At 39.8% G+C, this 18,907-nt stretch overlaps 1 protein-coding gene across 1 annotated transcript in view; it reads right to left on the reverse strand.

Annotated features, from left to right (window-relative positions):
- The window catches only part of FAT4 (FAT atypical cadherin 4), a 120,430-nt gene that overhangs the window by 52,696 nt on the left and 48,827 nt on the right, over positions 1 to 18,907 (reverse strand). Inside the window, exons 2-4 of the mRNA XM_031504679.2 lie at positions 6,586 to 6,717; positions 3,700 to 3,961; positions 1,669 to 2,019 (exon numbers count right to left, since the gene is read on the reverse strand). Coding sequence (XP_031360539.2) covers positions 1,669 to 2,019; positions 3,700 to 3,961; positions 6,586 to 6,717 — 745 coding nt within the window. The remainder of the gene's footprint in view (positions 1 to 1,668; positions 2,020 to 3,699; positions 3,962 to 6,585; positions 6,718 to 18,907) is intronic.

Genomic DNA, 18,907 nt, shown 5'->3' on the forward strand with positions numbered 1-18,907 from the left:
TATAGGATCATGTAACATAAATAATCAAGGAAATCATATTTGTATGGAGTGCATTATCTGTGAGCACATGGAGAAGAGTATAATACTAGCATTAGCTATTTCTGTGCTCTAGATAAACATAAGACGACACAAGATAACATGTTTGGGCTTGAAACAGAAACAACAATAGATCATAACATTTGCTTAAGATACATTCTTATGGGAGAACTCAACCTGGTATGTTCTTGGAATGATATTTCTGCCCTATTAATTTTAAATCCAACCTCATAGAAAAGCAAGTGTGCCAGAAAATATAAAAGGCAAGATATCTGACTTCTCATTGCATTGCTCCTCAAGTTCTCATTTGCCTCCTTGATAACTGAGTGTGTGATGAATGTGAATTGATATGTCAGTGCTATCATAGAGTTCCCATCCACTGTGCACAGATGGAAATTAATGTATGAGGTGCAAGAGAAAAGGAAAACAGACTCATAATAGCAAAGTGAAATTGACTTCAAAAAGGTTTGAAAACAAGTGCTGTAGTCCTGACAGGAAACTAAGATATGAAAGAAGAGAGACACAAACCCATTTATCTGCAAGTGTGGAGGATGAATCCCTTCCTCGGCTATGCATGATACAAGTGCAAGCTCCTCCTCCAACTTACTTAGTTTACGTAAAATAAAAGCCTTAACAAGTGTGGTGAAAGAGAGATTCATGCATAAACAGCCAGTATCACAAAGTTATGACTTCTGATTTGTTGGCTTATCTTATGGAATCTCTTCTCCCTTCCTCAGCTTGATCTCAAAACCAGTTACACAATTTTTACCATGGAAAGTTCCATCCATCAGCACAAAATTTATCTCCCCACAAAAATGTTGGGACTCCAACAACTCAGCATTTCCTGACGAAAAACTGCTTTGCTGAGCAATCTTGATAAGTTCAGTCAATTTAGGTGCACAAAGAGGGATTCTTCAAAAAACGTAGGTGCTTTGTGCTTGAAGCACCTTTCAGTGTGACACATTTGCACGGGCTCTGCTGAGCCCCTGTCAAGTTAAGAGCAGACAAGGTTGCTCAACATGTCACAAAAATAACCTTCACCTGTAAAGTCACTCTGAGTGTTATGAAGAGTTTTGCATTATGGGTAATGTCTGTGGACACATCAGAAAATGCGGTACACAATTGAATGTTATTTATGTACTTTATGGCCATATTCTATTATTCTTGCTTGGGCACAAACTGTATGGCAAAGTGGTTAAGTAAGCTATAAAAATTGTACCTATTTCACTCAACACATTAACACCTTCTAGACAGCATAAATAATTCAGTATTAAAGTTTATTTCAATGGGAAGTTTTCCTAAAATCTCTTTCAATATGTTTTTTAACCTCCACTGTCAACAACTTGTAGATGACAACTGTCTTCATGATAGACTTAAAAGTTATACTGCATTTAAGATGACTGCAGATAACATCTGATATTCCCACAACCCCCTTCAGAATTTACAACAAACTTTCAGAAAAAAAAAAAAACTTGACAGACTTAGGTCTAATTTAAATATGAATTCAAGCATATGAAAGCAGCAACTTATGGGTAGCCCTAATTTTCACTTTTTTTAGTAAGTCTTCTAACACATTGCTAAGGCGAAGCACAGATTTACGACCACAGACACAGAAGGCGAGGGAACTCCTACCGTCATCGGCGTCGGTGACGCTGAAGTTGAGGATGGAGGATCCAGGGGGCAGGTTCTCCATCAAGGAAGTGCTGTAGGAGGCCATGCCGAACACGGGCGGGTTGTCGTTGACGTCCAGGATGTTGAAGTACACCCTGATGGCCGTGGACTGGCCTCCCCCATCCTCAGCACGGACGGTGAGGATGTAATACTGCTGTGCTTCGTAGTCCAGGGCCCGCGTCAGGTTGAAGACCCCGGTGACAGGATTCAGGAAGAAGATTCCCTCTTCATCATCCTCGCTTATGGTGTACGTGATCTCCCCATTGACGCCCGAGTCGTCGTCGGTGGCAAGAATGGCTGCCACCAAGGAACCTGCGTGGCACAACAGCAGAGCACCATCAGGCACATGCAACAGGCAAGAGCCAGCTCAGCATCAGGCAGATCCACGGATGAGAGATGCCCTCCAAGAGAAGCTTAAGCCTTAACACTGTCTGAATAATTATTGCAAAAGGTTTTTCAACGCTGAAAGGGACATCATATTCTTGCTTTTAATCAAATACCATAAGAAATGGCCAGGAATGGTTTTAATCTTTATTCAAATTAAAAATCAAAAATACCTTTTGTCCTGCTAGGCATTGTCTTCCTCTGACTCAAAGGACCCTCCCTTTGCCACAGACAATCACAAGTTCTGGAACCTTGTAGATATTTCTTTCCAACGGCAGAGCCCAATATGTGAGTACAAACCGCATAACCCAGCTCTGCTTTTTGAAACAGTGCCTTTGCAGGGTAACTGTGGTTAGAAAACTTGAAACATTATAGGGGTCTATTCTCCACTGTTTTCTGAAATTCAACGCCCTGTGAGTTTGTGCCAGTGTTTTCATTTCTGCATAGCTGCCCTCGCATGACTGACCTATCTGACTAGAGTTTGGAAATCAAGTGTCACTTTTTAGTATTTCGAACACTAATTATAATTAAGATCAGCTCATTTCCAAGAAAAGAAATGCTTAAGTTTCCTTTCCCTGGAACCAGATGAACTACGTGCAGCACAGTGAACTACTTTCAAGCAACAAGATAATGAAAACTGCTTGTATCATCAGAACAAAGAAGAGTGCTGAAATCCCCTTTAATCCAGCTGGATAGGCTGGAATTTTTCACACACATTTGATGATCTCAAGTTTTAATGTTTCTTTAACTGCAAGGGGAATGGGGATTACTGTCTGGGATAGAAAGTGGAACCTTGAAGGGGAAACCTCATGGTCCTTCCCCTCTGGGTGAGCCTGCCAGCTGCTCCTGGACTGCTGGAGAGCAGAGCAGGAGAAGATGCAGTACGTTAATAAAAAATCAGCCTATTTGTTCCTTCAGCACCCACCACTGCTGAGCTGGGTGTAAAGCACTAATGTACACCCTGTAAATGATTAACGAGAGAAGTCTCATTTTAATCAGGTGGGAATTAGGCTTGCCTTTTCCAGTGCTATTCCTGCTGAAACAGACTGACACCCAAGACTGAGAGAAAAGGGAATAGCTGGGGATCAGCAGCCAAAGCACTCTGGCTATACAGACATCTCAATTACTTCCAGATCAGATTCCTGAGGCACAGCTGATTGTACTGTAATTCTTTAATGCAAAACACCACCAAATTTTGCAACATAGACTGTGGGGCAGAATGCAAAAGTTGGAGGCACGGGGGTAACCTTAGTTCTCCCACATTGAGACTCCCATGCTTATGAAAATCCTAATAAGACCTTGAAAGCTATCACCACGTTGTTTGCATCTCCTTGGTTCATTCATGTTTTAGCATAAGTTTCTAAGATGCTACTGGCAGATACTGCTTTTGTACTAGCTATCTGTATTAAATATTGGAAGTAATATTCATTTCTCACCTGGAGACATGCAATAGAGCACAGTATTTGAAAACTTTTTTTGATCTAAACATTTTTTAGTTTACAACCCCCCTTACATGCATCAAAATACACTCCTGCATCCAAACCCAGCTTTAAACAAAGAAAACAACCACTCGAGAGGCCAGCGGTTGCATTTCCATGTCCTGTGTACCTGGAGTGGCATCTTCTGGGATGTCAAAGGAGTAGACTGGCTTGGAGAACTTGGGGATGTGGTCGTTGACGTCGCTGACAGTGATGTTTATCCGCACGTCCGAGGACTGCAGGCCGTCGTCGGCACGGACCAGCAGGGAGTACTTGGAGCGGCGCTCGCGGTCCAGGCGCTTGGTGGCTATCAGCTCCCCCGACTCGGGGTCAATGTGGAAGCTATCATCTGCTCCGCTGATGATGGTGTATGTCACCAGGGCATTGGCTCCCTAAGCCAGAACAGAAGTGGTCAAATCGCCTCCTTGGCCAGGAAAACCACATCATAACTTGCAGTAAGACAAGGATCATTCCAGTAACTGCGCTCAGAGATTATTTTTCAGAATCCGGTTTCCTTTAATAAACAGCCTTCCTTGCCCAGTCCCTGCTGCAGCCCCACATGCACACAGTTTTTATTTATGAGATGTGAAATTACGATGAGATTACCCAGATACTTTGTGCTCCACTCTTTGTAAAAGGATTTCATCCAATCAATACCAAAAAAACTCTGTTACCTGTTTTAGTTTCAAACCAGCATCACCGAGCAGTGCGACTTCTTAATAAGGATCAATGTTTATTCTTGTTTTATCTTTGAAGGTTAAATTAAATCCCTGCCAGTGGGATCAGCTCTGTCCTTCTTGCTCTCTGGAGATGAGAGGGAGGGAGCAGGAGAGGGAAGGAGGAAGGACCTGGGGCAGCCACATGGCAGCACTTCCAGCCACCACACAGGGCAAGGGCCACAGCTCGTGGTCAGGAGAAACTCAAAGAGGCTGTGCTTGCAGCAGCCCCTCAAAGGTCAGTTTCTGCATGGAAATATATTTACCCATGTAAATAAAAAAAACCCAAAGTGACAAATCACACATCATTAAAATCACAGTTCTGATCTCTTGGGTTGTGCTGCAAGTCAAAAATATTTGCTTTTGGGTCAAAAAATTTCATTTATTCTTGGGGGAAAAGAGAAGCATTCATGTGGACTTTGAGCATTTTGGTTGAAAGGAAAATTAAGGAAAAGTAATGTTACATAGCAAAATGTCATCTACTTCTTTTTCCAAGAGAGGCCTAGGGATACTGAAGGTTTGGTAGCCTCTAACATCAGATACTCTAAACCCTGTGTGCTGATGGTGCCCAGAAATGCAAGCAAATATTTACTGTGCCCTCCTCTGGTGTCAGAGCTCAGGTTTGACTGCTGAAACCTGCTGCTGACGTGCCAGTGGCACTGCTGCAATGACAGCAGATCAAAGAGATATTCTAGGGCTGTTTCAAATACTCCTGCCTACAAAAACAAATTAACAGAGATAAACGCCTGCTTGTATTTGTGAGACTAGAGAGAAGCATTAGTTACCTGACCTTACCAGAGTGCCCCGTGCCAAACTTTCTCTCTGGGGTGCTGTTTCAAAGAGTCAGACTGAGCTAACTGATGAAAGGAAATTTAGAAAGAAAACAGGCTTCTGCAGGTGCCCAGCCCTGCAGAGCTGCGTGCAGTGTTTCATCTGTGTGCTCAGGTGTGCCTAGGGGATGTCACACGCTTTCCTCCAATTGTGTGGCTTAGCCATCACATCTCATGAGAATTTTCAGAGGTGATCACATTCTTCACCCCATGTTTGACCAGACAGAGTCCTTCTAACAGAGTGCAGCTAAAACCACAGCCATGTGTGATACTGGTTTATACTTTGCCCTCAGCTTCAAAAAGTAAGGGGGAATAAAAAGGTATCTCAGCCCAAAGCTGCACATCACCAGGAAAACTTGGTCTCTTTGTAAAGAGTTGGAGTTATAAATGTTCTGGCAGGGAAATTGAAATCATTCCTTTTGATAAAAACACTGACTGATTTCTCTCTAAGGTAACAAATCACTTCCCACTGGATGGAGTGCTTCAGAAGAGGTAATAGATTAGGTGCAGTTCAGGAATGGTTAAGAAGAGGCTGGAGCATTATTGCTATAATCTTAGATATATTTGCCATACCACACCACAGAGTGGTAATTCAGTATTTACTGCTTCCTAAAAGAAAGCCAAGCAGCTAGAATTTTTGTTACAGAAGTGCACCTTTCTAAAATCCTGGGGTTTGTCTGCATATCAGGTTACTACTGGAAAATAAAGGGAAAACCAAAATATTTACAATCACATTCCCGTGGTTCCCTCTGTAATAGTAAGATTAAGCACACCAATTAACAATCACAGGAAGACTAACCAAGCTAACACAAAAAAGGCCAGGAATAAAATTCTCCTGAGGAGGTTGAATCACCCCTATTATTGAAAACAAGAACTGCTTGTTGTTGTCAAGTGTAACTCTGTGTTTTAATGACAACACAAACTTTTTGTATGGTCATATTGACTTTTTAGTAATTTTCCTCATGGAAAGAAACAGTTCAAGCAAACAAAGATAACATGATTAACATTTTATAAGTTTCTAAAATGAATGAATGCATCAATAGCATGGTAGTTTCTTCGTAGTACCTTAGCTGCAGCATTCTCATAATAATGACTCTCAGAGGGCAAAATTCATGTACAGAGCAAACATTTTCTCATTATTTCTTTCCCCCTCTTTTTGGTAAAATAAAACCTTCTTTTGGAAGGGATAATACTGATCTTTGCTGGGTCTAGTCAAAGGGAAAGCAGGCATTATCAGAGTTTTAATTGTTCTCCAAGGCTTGTCTCAGATTAATTTTACTGCACACATTGGAACTGGGCTCAACTACAATATCTTGGTTTCAAAGTCACTTTAGACCTCCACAACACTGGACAGAACTTTGTGAATGACTGCCATGATTCCTAAGGCTGAGCTCACACAAAGGGATGAAGAAAACATGTCCAGAATGGCACTTTTAGTACCAACATTCAAAACTGAAATCATGCTCCTACCTCATCAGCATCCATGGCTGTCAGTTGCAGTATTTTAGATCCATCCCCTATGTTCTCCTCTACAGTCAAGTCGAGCATGTCTGTGGGGAATACTGGTGGGTTGTCATTGATATCCTGAAGTGTTATTTCTACCTGTAAAAAGAAGGAATAGGAAAAAATTGGAGTGAGCGCTGGACATGGATTGGACCTGAATGTTACTAATAAAACAGTTCTGAAAGAAATCAGGTAAATTGCTCTTAATCATATGAATTAGCACATTTCCAAATCACACCAACAAAAGGAAAAGCCCATCCGGATATTAAAATTCCACATTGTTATAAAATACTCCTAGGAAAACCTCTAACACAAATAAAGTTAATTTGACCTGTTGATAGCAACTGATTTTAAATGGTCCTAGTCTAGTTTATTCTGGAAGAGATCCACTGATAGACTGTCACTGTAATCCTCAAAGTCAGCCCCTGGAGAATAACTGCCAAGTGCCGGGGCAGGAGATCGTTCAACCATTAAATGCTGCCTGACATAAAGATGAGGTGGTGTAAAATTCTCTCTGAAATGTTTATATATTGGCAACTCTCCGTTCCGAGAGGGGGAAAAGACACCCTTGCACTTAATATATTTTATAACAAATAATCTGCTTTTCTCTCTCTCTCAAAACTCCCCTCTAATTGCAAACATAAACATTACTTGAGCACCCACTAGCATCTACTCTCCTTGACTATTCAAAACTCGACAAATGTTCTTTTCACATGCCATATTTGTATGCTTTTCCAATTTAAGAATGATAGTTCCTGAAAGGTTGTTTTGTAATCTTTATGCCTAGTTTTTCATAAGCAAGATTGCTGCCCGGCTGATGGTAATTCAGAAAGATGCAGAGCTACGTTTTCTCTTGTTGCTGGGTATGGAACGTAATATTTCAAAAAGACACAGCTGTTTTATATTTATCATGGGGAAAAAAAAAAAAAGTATGGTTTTGGACCCAAAATACTGAACAGACACCAAACTCTGAAGACCCACTAAAGAGAAAATGAGTAGCTGAAAGAACCGCGGAACAGAGAAAGGTAAAGGCAAAGGTATGGATGGCTTAAATTGACAGACAAAATATTATTTATGCTACAGTATCTGCTATGCCCTTATCCACAAGGATTCTCCAGGCACTCAGTTGAAAATATATGGATTGGGCTGCTCAGGATATAACCAACACAGGCATTTCTGATGATCCAAAGTCTATGATTTCTGCTGTTTCTAGTCCCCTGTCATAACATTTTCTTCTCTGTTCTGTTTTCATAGGGACCACCAACTGCTAAACAGCTCTGAATTGATCATCAGGATAATCCCAAACACAGAGAAAATATTATGTTAATATTAGTGTAATATTAATTTAATAGCTATATGTGCTGGAAGTAGAGACAGAACAGGGGTCTTTTATAGAAGGTCATTATTTATTTATCTATCCCCTATTTAATCCCTTTGGCCACTCAAAAATGGCACACAAAACACTTCACAGCCTGAGACAGATCAACCCAGAGGGTTTTATCATTAAATTTATACCCCTGACAGCAGAAGGAGTGCTGAGCAAAGCATCACGAGCCATGATTGACAACCACCTCACCAGACGCAAACTTTCGGAGAAGAAAGCAGCCTAGGTTTGTTTTCAAGGAGACTGGGTGACAATTAATCACAGAAATGGGAGGGATGTGGCAGAAATGACAGATGAAGGGTTTTGCAGCCCTCCTTGCCCATGGAACTGGCACAGCACGCTCTTCCTGCTTTCCTCCCCGAAGTGCAGCGTTTCCCCAGACAGGGTTTCAAGGTGAAGCAGCTGCACAGCTCTGCAATTCATCCGCTCCTACCAACACGTGTCATTCATAGCTAATGTTTCAGCTGCAGGTGACATTTCACCACCAGAACCCATTTTCATGATGAGAGATTGCCCTTTGTACAAATCATATGAAAAATATGTGACAACTTCTGGGGGGTTTGGGGTAGGAGCTGTGCATCGCCTACAGCTTGAATAATGTGAAATAGTGAGGATCCAAGAACACAGATGGCTAAGGATTGGGGGACAAGTAAGTTAATTATAAAGTCATATTCCAGAGAAGAGAAAAAAAAAAAGAAGAATAAAAAGGCAATTTTATTCTGAAAAATCCATTCACAAGTAAACAAAGAAACTGTATTTTATACCAAAGACATGCTTTAGATGGTGGAAAAAGGATGAGAATTTTTTAGGAAAAAACCCAACATTTTAAAAGAGCATGATTTATTACTTATCCACAAGGCTTAGATAATGAGCATTGCTTCATTATTCACCATTGGCTAAGTCTAATTAGCATTTGTATCTAAAGCTATCTTTTTACTTCTGCTAGAATTTACGACTTCAGCTTACAAACAGAACTGCAGACCTAGGGAGTAAGATCCTTGGGTGCACTCATGTGCAGAAATTTCACTACAGTAATCATAGAATCACAGAATGGTGTGGCCTGGAAGGGACCTAAAAGATGATGTAGTTCCACCCACCCTGCCAGGGATGAGGATGTCACTCACTAGACTAGGCTCCTCAGGGCTCATCCAGCCTGGTCTGGGACAGCTATGAAAAAAGATTTGAGAAAAAACTTCACATCTTCCCCAAACAAGTCTGTCACATTTCATTTAAGAGAGGCTCTCGTACATCCTGAATGAGATCGGATGTAAACTGAATATCCAGGAGCTCATGAATTAATTCCACTTTGAAATTATTCCATAAATTCCAACATGAAGCAGAAGCCACAGGAGAACCACAACCACAAAGTCTTCCATTGCCACAGGGCACTGGAAGATTGCAGCATATCTTATCACATCTCTACTAGAGAAGAAAAAGAAAAGAGAAAATTCCACAAAGCTTTAAACAAAGATTTAAACTAAACCTTTTCCCAACCAACTGCTTCTATCCTTCTAAACCCACTTCACATTTGCATAAAGAAGTCAATGTGTGTCACTTTAGGAAATACATGGTTTGATTATTATCATTCACCACCAATTAAAAATTAAGTGTAATTCTGCCCTGGACTTAACGAAGGCAAGACAAGGTGCTCATGGTGGTGTCACCAGCTGTTTGCACCACAGGAGGCACATTCCAAAGGGCCTACAGACCATGTGCTGATCTCAGACACATCATTCTCCCAGCTCATACTGCTGGCAAAGCACCCACCAGTGACAGAAGCAAGTACAAGAAGAAATATCTAGGAAACCAAAGGCCTCGAAACCTCAAATACACCACGGGATGGAAAACAAGGGAGCTGAAGGGATTTATCCCAACCTTGGAAGGAAGGAACCATTACATACCAATGCCTGTAGAACTGCAGGAAGCACATGCCCAGGCTACATGGAAAGTGATAATTGCCACCCCCTTGCCCAATTCTATCCAAAAAGAGGAATATTCTTCCCTTACCTCAAACTCGTCATTCTGTGCAAATCTAGGATGCAAAGGCAGACACAAACCAAACACCTCACAGCACTCAAAGTACTGCACTATGCAACAACAATTTCTGCAACTTTCCATCTGTCACATCCTCAATTCTTATTTGTGTCAACAGCAACTTTTAATACAAGACCCAAAAGTTCTTACTGCCACTCACAGGACTTAAATATAATAAAACACAGAAAGAGCAAAGATAGTTAAGTGTCTTTGCACCTATTTTCTTCTCTAACTTGCCCTCTCCTGTGGTCCAGGCACCAACTTTGCTCCTCTCAAGAGCCCTTAATTTCTTCAGAAGCCATGAGAACACAAATAGTTACAGACTCTCCTGAATCTGTTAAGACTGATGGAAAACTAATTAATAGATTCAGAATTGTTACCTCGCTTTTGTTGTTCAAAGGAAAATGAAAAAACTTAAAAAGCTTTGGTCAATCCACATGCACACAGATCTCCACAAAATCACTCTACTTTTGTACAAATTCTAGTACAGTGCTTTTCCTTCACACATTTAATACAACTAGGAAAAAAAAACTGAAAATCAAAGCTTTCCCTCGGAGCTTATTCTTCAGACAAACAGACATTGTTTATTTACCAACCCTTGTAAAATAAACACAGTAATTTTACATATCAATTTCTATGCAAACCATCATCATGTAGGTTTTTTTAATTAGTTTTGTGTGCTTGTTTTATGTTTGACTCAAGTTAAGATGCAAAAACAGAGGCATACAATAAACCACAGAGATTGGCAATATAGAAAGTCACACAATACCACAAATTTCCCTGTGCATGAATCAAATTTCTCCTTCACAGGCTTAATAACACTCTCACAATAATGCCCTGCCCCTGCCACAGTTACAGATGGCCAGCCCATCCTCATCTGTGACAATCTGATTGCTGTAGTCTGTTGTCACAGACATTTTAAAAGCAGAGGAAGTATTAATTGCCTTGATCTTGTTACAATTCTTATTTGCTGCTCAAATTAGCCTCCTGTGTTGTTTTTTTTTTTCCTCCCTAAAGAAATTCAGAACAGATTGAGGCAGGGCAGCACTCACCTCAAACAGTTCTGCCACAATTTACTCTGAATGTAGTTGTTAGAAAAATAGTTCTTTCTCCATTCAGATAAATCTCAGCTGCTAACAGATATAGGAATCATATCAAGACCTCAAGTTTTAAAGCAAACAGATCTATCAAAGCATTTAGGACATAAACTATTCTTCAGCTTATTCAAAATAATTTGTTGAATTGAGCTGCTAAAAGATGAAGTTTCACTCCTCAGAGCAAAAACACCACTTCAATTCCACTTCAGAAATACAAGTACCCCAGGTAACTATTACTGAACAGGCTAGACAAGGTCCATGCTCAACATAAAACGCTTAAAATGAAAGTTTTATTCTGGGAAAAGAAATTATTTTAGTGGCTGAGTTTATGAGCTACAAAGGTATGTAAAATAAAACATCGCCCTGCAAGGCAGTGTGCCAAATTCTAACCAATCATAACACCTTCCATAAACCAATATGTTCACTGGGCCAGACCCTATCCTTCTGTTTTACTACAGTTATTAACATTTTGTTTTCTTTTATTCCAAAGTCAGGAGCGTTTACAGACAGAACAGCTTTCTGAAGTTCTTCCACCTATCAAATGACAATGAGGGGAGGAAAAAGGATGACACAGGAAACAGGAATGAGTTCACGTGGCAGCAGCAAGTTTCCCTGGGAGTCTGCAGAGAGTGATTCTTGCTTGAAGCCACGCTATCCATGGCACACAGTGGATCAGAGATCTACAGATAGAACATGATCTGAGGGAGGAACTCCCAGATGCCTCTCGCTTTTGATGCCTCTTCAAAAGCTGCAATCATTTGATTAAAGATCAGAGTGCAGAGGCAACAGCTTTTCTTTCCATTTATTTGGTGTTGAGTCATTCTTCTTCCCTTTGCTTGCTGCCCTGACCTTCACTGCCTCTCTCAGGAGACCCTCTAATAATCCACGAGCAGCATCACCACTAATCACCCTGGAGACTTTTGTTTATGCCTAAGTCATTAGATGATCCTTCATCTTAAAACAAAATTAAGGAGCTTTTTCTTTGTCGGAGACCACGGCAGCACATTATCAATTTGAACTGAATAAAAGTGAAAGGATTTTATCTCCCCCTCCCTTGGTAAATATTCTTAGTAATATAATTCATGATGATAAAAAGAAAGAATACAACTATTAATTCACCCCATCCATGTAATTGACTGAAGAAGCTGGCCAACACTAGTAATTTTTTTCTTCTTGTTGACCCAGTTTCCCACCTTGCTCTAAATCACTGGGAAACAGTAAGTTTGAGGGTAAAAAATAAACACTTATGCTTTGAAGTTACTTGAATACCCAATAATAGCAGAGCTCGGGAAGGTGAAAAACCTGAACTACTGATCACACGCATTTACAATTTCCACAACAAGATGGAAAGCCCATTTGTAAAGAAATTATCTTGGGAAAAGGCAATAGCTGAGGCTGAATGAGGCATCTGAATATCCCATTTTCCAGGAGGCAAACAATCCCAGTGCATGCTAGTACAATAAAAATCACATTAGTCTATTGTGCTGCAGGCCAGCAAACCTGTTAAATAGAAATGTCATGTTGTTAAGAATCCCACTATTAATGGGGGAAGATTGCAGCTGGGGAGAAAATGTGGGGGGAAAGTGCTAAAAAGACACTCTTTGGGAAAAAAAGAAATTTAAAAAGCCAGGTTTAAAAGACTTAATTCTGATGTCTGAGGTCAAGCTTAATGAATGACAGGATGTGAAAGCTGTCCAAGGCCCCACCACTGCCCACTTCAGTTGTCCCAAAGCAAATAAAACATCAACCTGGTATACAAGACAACAGTAATTTAGAATAGGGATTATAGAAATATTTCCTTTTACCTCACGGAATCAGGAATTACTACTGATTACCAGCCTTGAAATGGTTTAGAAACCTAGGGCTCAATGCACTTTGGAAACATGATTTGCTTTTTCCTTTAAACAAACATGCATGGATCCTTATAAATGTTATTATGATTAATATGTAGTGATGGAATTTCCCAAGTAATTTTAATCTGTGGGCTCCAACTCCAGCATTTTAACACTGAAGGACTCTCCTGAAGTTAATATCCTATTATGTAAAGTTTAGTAGGGTGACTTGATGTTTTTCAATCAAACTTTTATAAAGCATTGCTATAAAGTGCTGGGAGATCAGAGTGATCAAAGCCACTGGGATTTAATTGACATTATCAGAAAAATCCTAGAATCACAGAGTAATTTGGGTTAGAAAGGACCCCTCAAGACCATCCATTCCAAGCTCTCTGCAATGAGCAGGGACATCTTCACGTAGACCAGGTTGCTCAAAGCCCCATCCAGCCTGGCACTGAATATTCCCAGGGATGGAACATCCACCACCTGCCTAGGCAACCTGTGCCAGTGTTTCACCACCCTCATCACGGAAAATTTCTTCCTTATACCTAAATCAGGTGTAAATCTGCTTTTGCCATCATTTAAAATTAAAATTCAAAAAGAAGCTACTTCCTTCCGTTGTCCCTAAGAAATATTGATCCTAGAGCTGTAAAGAAAAGGTGCCATAATTGTTCCATTTTCTCTCCTTTTTTTTAGCCCTATCTGTTAAGGTGACCACTGGGAGTTGCACTGCCTGGAGTCTTGATTAAATGTTTCACTGCATCCAGAACACTTCATCATGCAGCATAGCCAAAATCTATTATGGCTTGCAAGTGACTCATACTTTAGCTATGCGAAAACCATAATAAAGAGCATTTTACATAAAAATGCCCAAAAAAGTTGGTAATTTAATCTTGATTCTAAGTAGTATGCAAGGTCTTTGTGTCCAGCCTGTGCAGACAATAAGGCATTGTCTGGAAATGTGTTACCTACTGTGGTTACATCTAACTTTTTCTGCCAAAATCCAGATGAAACGAAAAGAAACAATCTTGTCCCAGCAGAAGGCCACCAGCCAGGATGGGACACTAACTTTTCCAACACAGAAGAATTAAAAAAAATTTTTTCCTAAAGGCAAAGCAAGCAATGCTAAAATTCTTATTCTTTCTCGAATCAGTATTTTAAGGTAATTTAAGCACTACATCATTTTCTGCTCCCTCAGAAGAGACACGGTCTCACATGCAGCAGAGGGAATTAAAGCTGGATTAGGGAAAGCTCTACTCAAACCTTGGCTAATTTAACAAAGTAACAGCACGCTGACTTAAAACACACATCAAAACATACAGAATCACAAACATGGAAACCCAGTATGATCCAACTTCTCAGCAAATGAGAGATAAATATCAAATTGGTACAAGGGATGAACTGATAAGAAATGCCACAAGCAGTTATTTTCCCCCTTCCCTCACCACCAGAACCATAATGAAACACAGGTTATTTTGTCAGTACTGGTTAATGAATAACATGTATACTTCAGTCAATATTCATACAGTTTTTTAAAAAGACTGATTGCAGGAATGAGTGGCTTTGAACTCCATTTCAGCAGGACTAATTAGCACACCAGGACCTCTCCCAGGTCTGCCCAGAAACTGCAACCCAGTGGCACCAAGGACCACGAAAAACTTCTGCACCCTCCCCTCCTTTCCACAAACGCTGGATGTGCACACACACAGCCCTACAGAATTTCCCCAGGTAAAAGGGGTGACTTTCTCATAAAAACATTGCTTCTTCTGCATCTAGTACCACCTCTGGTCACAAACTAAATTCCAAATACCTGCCAAACCAACACAAACACTTGCTAGTGAGGTTTTTTTCTCTTTTTGGATTTTTTTGTCTTAAAGCAGTACACATTTGGGACCCATTTGGCTTATAACTTTGCATTTAATTAAATGAGGTCTACTGCCATGTAATAAGAAATGGATTGAATCAGTAAGAACATTTCAGTCTGTGCCAGAAAAAAAAAAAAAATAGGGATAAAGTCAGAAAATGCAAGCATTAGAAGTTCAAGAATGGGAATGTCACACCTCTAAATTAAATAAATCACCTAATTAAACTTACAGGTGTGACATTTAAGACACATGCAGTCATCAGGACAATGTGATAAATCCGTCCCATCACTGAAGGCTGCCCAAACAGCAAAAGAAAACCTCTTTACCCAGAGCCATGGCAGAAGAAGCCATGCTATAGACACTGAGACACTATGTTCCCTTGCACTTACACAAAACAATCTGATATTTAAGATTTATTTAAGATACAGGACTGAATGCTGACTGATGTTTTGCAGTTATGAGGGTTTCATATGTGGCACCTTCTTGAGACGAATCCCTCCAAGAATCTAAATAGACTTTAGCCAATAAAACACACAAGGCCAGCGTGTTATGTTACATTCCTCTTTCACATTTATAAGCACAAGGCCATTTTACAGAAATTACTAAAGGGTTTTTCCCCCCACAGCATCTGCTAGCAGGGAACTAACAGGGCTAAAAATTCCAAATATTTCTGTATCCTTCTACAAATTTCAGGGAAACGCCTTCCTCACCATATTCCTCTTTTGCAGACTAGAGGCTTGTGCAGCAGCTCCACATCTGGTGCCAGGGAGGGCCCCTTCCCTGTGGCCACAGGCCACTTGAGGCCAGAAAGGCTTTTCTTCTGTGGCCACAGATGGAGCTTTTGATGTGGCTGCCCTCAGCAGAGCCAGCTGGCAGTCGAGGCGACAGTGGCACGGTCAAGAACTTCAACCCACTGGGCACACCAGCCCTCCTTTATTCTGCTTCCCTCCCATAGGTCAGAATTTTCTATTTAGGCAGCTGGATTTTCAGCCGTATCTTTCTGGTCCACCATGGCTATGGAATCTTCAATAAAATTATTCAGAAAATCCCAAATGATAACAGTATGCTGATGCACTGTCTGTTGGACCAGCTCCTGTACCTAGACAAAAAAGGAAAGTTCTACGTGCCTCCAAAACTTAGTTTTTCTGCCCAACTAGAATCAACATGTCTACATTATCTCTTCTTGAAAAAAATTGCTGTTTCTGGTGATGAGGTTTTGCAATAAAGCCTTTCTTGAAGTTGAATAAAAAAACCTCTGTATTAGTCTTCTACCAAACCATGAAGATTCAAATTTGCATGTAACTACAAACTTTCATCTCAAAAAATATTCTAAATAACTGGATAACACATTTCTTTTGGCCAAGGAATGTGAAAAGTGGCTGAAACTCCACTTACAAAGTTTTTCATGTCAGCCAACAATTTTTGTTTCCTCACTTACTTTTTGAATTTTCTCATTCAGCTGTTGAACTTTGGATTTGACACAGCAAATTTAGAAAATCAAGCATCAACGACTAAGTAAAAGGTCTTTAAAAAGACCTTTTGCAACATGCAATTTCACCATACCTGTAAATACACACATGACCTTGTTCACTGAAGAAAAATTAAGCAAAAAACCCCAGACTATCACAGTAATAGCTGGACTAGCTGGAACAGTGTGCTTATGTGGGATTCTTACAGTTATCTTCCTTAATAAAGAATATGAAGTGTTTTATTTGAGCATAAATTCCGAGATTTGACTTTTATTGGTTCCTAAACATCCACTACATCTTCCCTAGATGCAGAACCTACATCAAACCATGAAGTTAAGCTCCATGGCTGCTACAATCAATAATGAGAACTTTTAATAGCCCAGATCCTGACATATTCTTATATTACATCTCTCTCCCCCAGCAACCTGACTTTGCACCACAGCCAATCTCTCATTGACTTTTTGTATTTATTTATTTGTTTTATTGTAGATAGTCCAAATCAAGTCCTGATTACTGGGTCAGAAATATCACCAGCAGCAGACAATTGTAACAAAACTAAACCTACCTTTAATCAAGCAAAAACTTTGAGTTCTGATAATCTTAGTAAACCTTTAAAGGGGAAAAAGAAGAGAGAAATACACTGGCACTTCTGCATATCTTAATTTCAGTGTGGCAGGAAGCAGATATACCACAAGAGAATGGTTCCCATGGTATTTCAAGCCTAGGAGAAACCAAAGAACCTTTTCATGCTCGGGTCCCTGTCTGATGCCCTGACTGAAGTGACTCAGCTATTCCTTGTACTATAGCACTTGGGTTTTTCAGTCATTGTGTTAATTGTGCCAGATCTTTGATCCTCTGGAAGTTCACCACCACTGGTCATTACTACAAGCCTCTGGATATTTAAAATGTATGGAAGGAATTTTAGAAGAGCTGAGAATCACCAGTTCTCTTCTGAGGAACACTGAAAAAAAACCAAAAAAACCCAACAAAACAAACCAAATCAGAATAAGTGTTCAAGTGTAACCATAAAAGATTCAGAAATTCTTAACAGAGTTCAAGAATCCCTAAATACACAACTAAAAGATATAATTCTGTCTTTTGAAGATTGAACCTAAGCTAAATTTCCTTGTGTTTTCCCCTTGTTTTACTTGCTTTGATTTGTGTCTTCACTAGGGTGTCTATGATGTGGCATGGTAATTTTTTTTTAAAAGTACATCTTTTCTAAAGATCTTGTAGGTTTCAAGAGTCTCAGTCTTTCTGGTTTTAACTGAATTAGAGGAGTGTTGTGTACTGAATGTACAAACTGGCCCAATATCCATGTGGAACAGATTAGAGGATGATCATTCATTGTATGCTCACAATTGAAGCATTTCAATAGTTTTATAGACAATTGAGAAAAAAGTATTTTGAGGACAAAATTTGAATGGCTTACAGTTAAGTGATTTCATTATACTAAAAGGCAGGAAAACAGAAACAGAGTAGACAAAAATATTTAAAAAAAACAAAGTCGCATGTTAACTCTTAGTAAGAAAATTACAGCAACAAACCTGGGCATCATGGAGAGGTCTAAAACACAATGCTGAGGGGTTTTGTTTCCTGTTTTTTTTGTACCATTCATGCCCCCGTCCCCACCAAGATTCCTGAATCTCAGCCTGGTTTGATCCTTACATAAGGTGTGACAACTTATTTTCCTAAGCATAATACAGAAAAATGGCAGATCAAAACTCTTCTGTAAAAAAAGTATTTTTTAGGTACAAATGTAATGAATCTGAAAGCTTTCTGAGAAAGTCATCAAGCAGCTGAAAGAAGGAAAATAAGGTAGTCAAAGACTTCTGAATAATTAAAATCATGGCAACAACTCAAATGCCTCCACTAGCTCATCACATTAATGGAGACAAAAATGTAATTACCAACATAATTTTATAATGAACAGCTGGTAATAGGGCAACAAGGACAACATCATGTCCCAAAGATACCATGGTGTGCTTTACATGGGATTTGTTTCTCTAATAAGTAATGGCACAGGAAATAGAGATGCAGATGTTTGTTTAAAACCATTCTGAAGCTGAAAATACTCACACCAATCTAGAAACATATTGCTTGAAATATCAGCATTTGTGAGAAATGAATAATGGCAATTTCTGCATTTATGAACAGCTACCTTCTACAAACTTCCAGCAGACTTTCTCCAATATGATGAAAGGCATCTTTGTAATAATAAAATATCATGGTATCGGTCTTCCAAAGGGGAAAAACAAGGGACAGAGGTATAAGGTGATGTGATTGGTACAGTGCATTCAGGGCAGATCTGGCTGCCACCCTGAGCCCTCATCACTCCTTAATTTCAGTCAGAATGTGACATTATCCAAAAGCTGTATGGTCACTAACAACAAAGGCAGGAACAAAACCTCCTGCAGGAAATCTCAGCCCCAAAAAACTGAAGTGTAAAGTCACTCCTTCGATCTTTGCTATGACCAAACTATAGTACAGAAAAGCAGGAGCTGTTATTTACCTGTCTTTTATGGTTTATGAATCACTGACACACTCGCTGCTCTGTGCCTCTGCTGACATGCCACATTTTGTCTCAAAAGAAGATACTGTTCAAAAT

Source organism: Lonchura striata, chromosome 4, assembly GCF_046129695.1.
Source record: "Lonchura striata isolate bLonStr1 chromosome 4, bLonStr1.mat, whole genome shotgun sequence".
Lineage (NCBI taxonomy): Eukaryota > Metazoa > Chordata > Aves > Passeriformes > Estrildidae > Lonchura > Lonchura striata.